Below are 3086 nucleotides of genomic sequence, written 5' to 3'. Positions count from 1 at the left end.
CTGTAGCCGCCGAGGTCAAAGCCTGCTCCCAAAAGCCGGCTGTGCCCCGGAGGTGCCTGTTACCTTTGAGAGGATTTTTATTTGTGAGCTTAATTGGTGGTTTTTCGCATGCATATTTATATATACCTTGGGGGACAGGGAAACGCTCCCCTGGAAAACCAGCCGGGCGGCTGCTGGGGGGCTGGCACAGCTCGGGGTGCAGCTCGGGATCCAGCTGGGACTCCCCTCCCCGGGGAAACACCTCCTCCTTCCCCTTCCCAGCCACGGGCTGAGGCATCTGCGGCAAAAAAAAAAAAAAAAAAACAGCAGGAAAGCCCCGTGCAGGGCCTGGAGGACTCTAAAATAAGGGGTTCCCTCTTCCTTCGCTCAGTGGGGCTTGTGCAGCGGGACCCCCAGCTGCAGGGGGACCCCCGGGCAGGGGGATGCCAGCCATGGCTGGACGCAGGGCGGCCGTGGGCAGACGCAGGCAGGGTGGGGTGTCACAGTGTGTTTATTGTGGGGAGCGTTTCAGCAGGCGCGTACACCTCGGGTACGGCTGGCACGCTGGGTCCTGCCCGGCAGCGGGACCGCGGGGGGCCATGGGCAGAGGGAGCTGCTGGACATGCACGGAGAGGGACGGGAGCAGGCCAGCGCTGCTTCTGCGGGTGGTGGCACCGCCTCGGCAGCATCCCACCAGCCTGGAGCATCCCTCTGGCCTGGAGCATCCCGTCCTCCTCAGGGCATCCCATCTGCATCCACCTTGGAGCATCCCTCTGGCCTTGAGCATCCCGTCCTCCTCAGGGCATCCCATCTGCATCCACCTTGGAGCATCCCTCTGGCCTTGAGCATCCCGTCCTCCTCAGGGCATCCCATCCGCATCCTTGGAGCATCCCTCTGGCCTTGAGCATCCCGTCCTCCTCAGGGCATCCCATCCGCATCCTTGGAGCATCCCTCTGGCCTTGAGCATCCCGTCCTCCTCAGGGCATCCCATCCGCATCCTTGGAGCATCCCTCTGGCCTTGAGCATCCCGTCCTCCTCAGGGCATCCCATCCGCATCCTTGGAGCATCCCTCTGGCCTTGAGCATCCCGTCCTCCTCAGGGCATCCCATCCGCATCCTTGGAGCATCCCTCTGGCCTTGAGCATCCCGTCCTCCTCAGGGCATCCCATCCGCATCCTTGGAGCATCCCTCTGGCCTTGAGCATCCCGTCCTCCTCAGGGCATCCCATCCGCATCCTTGGAGCATCCCTCTGGCCTTGAGCATCCCGTCCTCCTCAGGGCATCCCATCCGCATCCTTGGAGCATCCCTCTGGCCTTGAGCATCCCGTCCTCCTCAGGGCATCCCATCCGCATCCTTGGAGCATCCCTCTGGCCTTGAGCATCCCGTCCTCCTCAGGGCATCCCATCCGCATCCTTGGAGCATCCCTCTGGCCTTGAGCATCCCGTCCTCCTCAGGGCATCCCATCCGCATCCTTGGAGCATCCCTCTGGCCTTGAGCATCCCGTCCTCCTCAGGGCATCCCATCCGCATCCTTGGAGCATCCCTCTGGCCTTGAGCATCCCGTCCTCCTCAGGGCATCCCATCCGCATCCTTGGAGCATCCCTCTGGCCTTGAGCATCCCGTCCTCCTCAGGGCATCCCATCCGCATCCTTGGAGCATCCCTCTGGCCTTGAGCATCCCGTCCTCCTCAGGGCATCCCATCCGCATCGCGGGTGGGAGCAGGCAGCTCTCGGGGAAGGCGAGAGCCGTGTCGGGGCTAGACGGGCAGCCCGGGCTCTGCCTCCTTTGCTAGAGGCTGAGGTCCACCACCACGTGCCGGTAGACCAGCGTGTTGGCTTTGAAGCTGGGAGCCAGGAGGAGCTGCACGTCGGCAGCCGGCACGTAGCGGAAAGCTCGCGGCGCCTGCACCGACAGCTCCTGAAACTTGACGAATTTCTGCTTCTCCTCTTCCCACAGGTAGACGTGGGTGAAGGAGAAGTCACTGCCCAGGGCCAGGTACTGTCGGTGCTCCACCAAGAAGGGCTGCATCACCATGGAGCCGCGGGACGGCAGCGTCTGGAGCTCGATGAAGCGCTGCCCTTCCCATCGCACCACCTTGGAGTCGCCGATGTAGCGGCTGAGGCAGAGGAACTGGTCCCGCTTCACCCTGAAGTGCTTCACCATCTGCACGTCCAACATCTCCCCCACCTCCCCCTGGGGCGCAAATTGCTTCTGCGCCCGGTTCCACTGGTAGATGACGGGGGCTTGGGAGCTGCTGGAGATGATCAACCGGGGTTTGCCGTCGTTCTCCACGTATTCCACGTCCGTGTCGCGGTGCCAGGCGTGGAGGGCTTGGTGGGGGTAGAAGCCGTTCTGGTTGAGAGGCTGTTGGAGCCCGCCTTGGAGCTGTCGGCGATGACAAAGTACCAGTCGCCTTCGATCTGGAAGGCCTCGATGTCGTTGGGCTTGCGGGTCTTCTGGCTGTCGATATCCTGGATCTTGATGAACTTGTCCACGGCGGTGTCCCAGCGGTAGATGTAAGAGCCGCCGAAGAGCTGAGCCACCACCACGTACAGCTGGTCCTGCGCCACGATGGGCTTGCAGTGCACCGCCGAGTGAGCTGCCGGGCAGGACCACGTCACTCCAGGACCGTGCTCTTCCCCAGTCACCCAAAATAGGGGTCCCAACCGGAGAGGGGACCCCAACCCACGTGCCTTACCGGGGATGCGGTCGAAGTCACGCAGCTTGCGCTCCACGTAGTCCCACTTGAGGATGGCGCAGCTGCTGGCGCCGGGCTGCGCCAGGGCGACGTACAGGTCGCTGGCGTAGGTGAAGGGTTCTGCCGACACCGACTGGACGGGCAGGACCTGGTGCACCACGAAGTCTGGGGGGAGAGGTGGCGGTGAGGGTCCGGACACCCGGGAGGTGGGGACGGTGATGGGCGACCACGGTCCCTTACCGGTGGTGATGCACTGGAAGTCACCCAGCGCCAGGTCCCGGATCCGCTGACCCTCGAACTGCCCGGGGCTGCTGCAGAAGATGGCGGGGACCGTGGTGTTGGTGTTCTCCAGCCACTCCACCAACCACTTGATCTTACAGTCGCAGGCCAACGTGTTGCCCCGCAGGCCCC

The 3086-nt window shown here is 63.6% G+C and overlaps 1 protein-coding gene across 1 annotated transcript; it reads right to left on the bottom strand.

Moving 5' to 3' along the window:
• Positions 1-1765: 1765 nt before the first annotated feature.
• Positions 1766-3084, bottom strand: LGI3 (leucine-rich repeat LGI family, member 3; the record flags this gene model as incomplete). Its single annotated transcript, XM_009895827.1, is given in 4 exon segments — positions 1766-2337; positions 2340-2576; positions 2676-2840; positions 2916-3084. Coding segments are annotated over 4 exon segments (1143 nt in total), but the record flags the coding sequence as incomplete, so codon positions are not given.
• Between the last annotated feature and the right edge of the window lie 2 nt (positions 3085-3086).

The sequence above is a fragment of the Charadrius vociferus genome, unplaced genomic scaffold (genome assembly GCF_000708025.1).
Source record: "Charadrius vociferus isolate BGI_N301 unplaced genomic scaffold, ASM70802v2 scaffold2672, whole genome shotgun sequence".
Taxonomy (NCBI): domain Eukaryota; kingdom Metazoa; phylum Chordata; class Aves; order Charadriiformes; family Charadriidae; genus Charadrius; species Charadrius vociferus.
The sequence above is the reverse complement of the archived record's forward strand: the minus strand, read 5'-3'. Positions and strand labels throughout refer to the sequence as shown.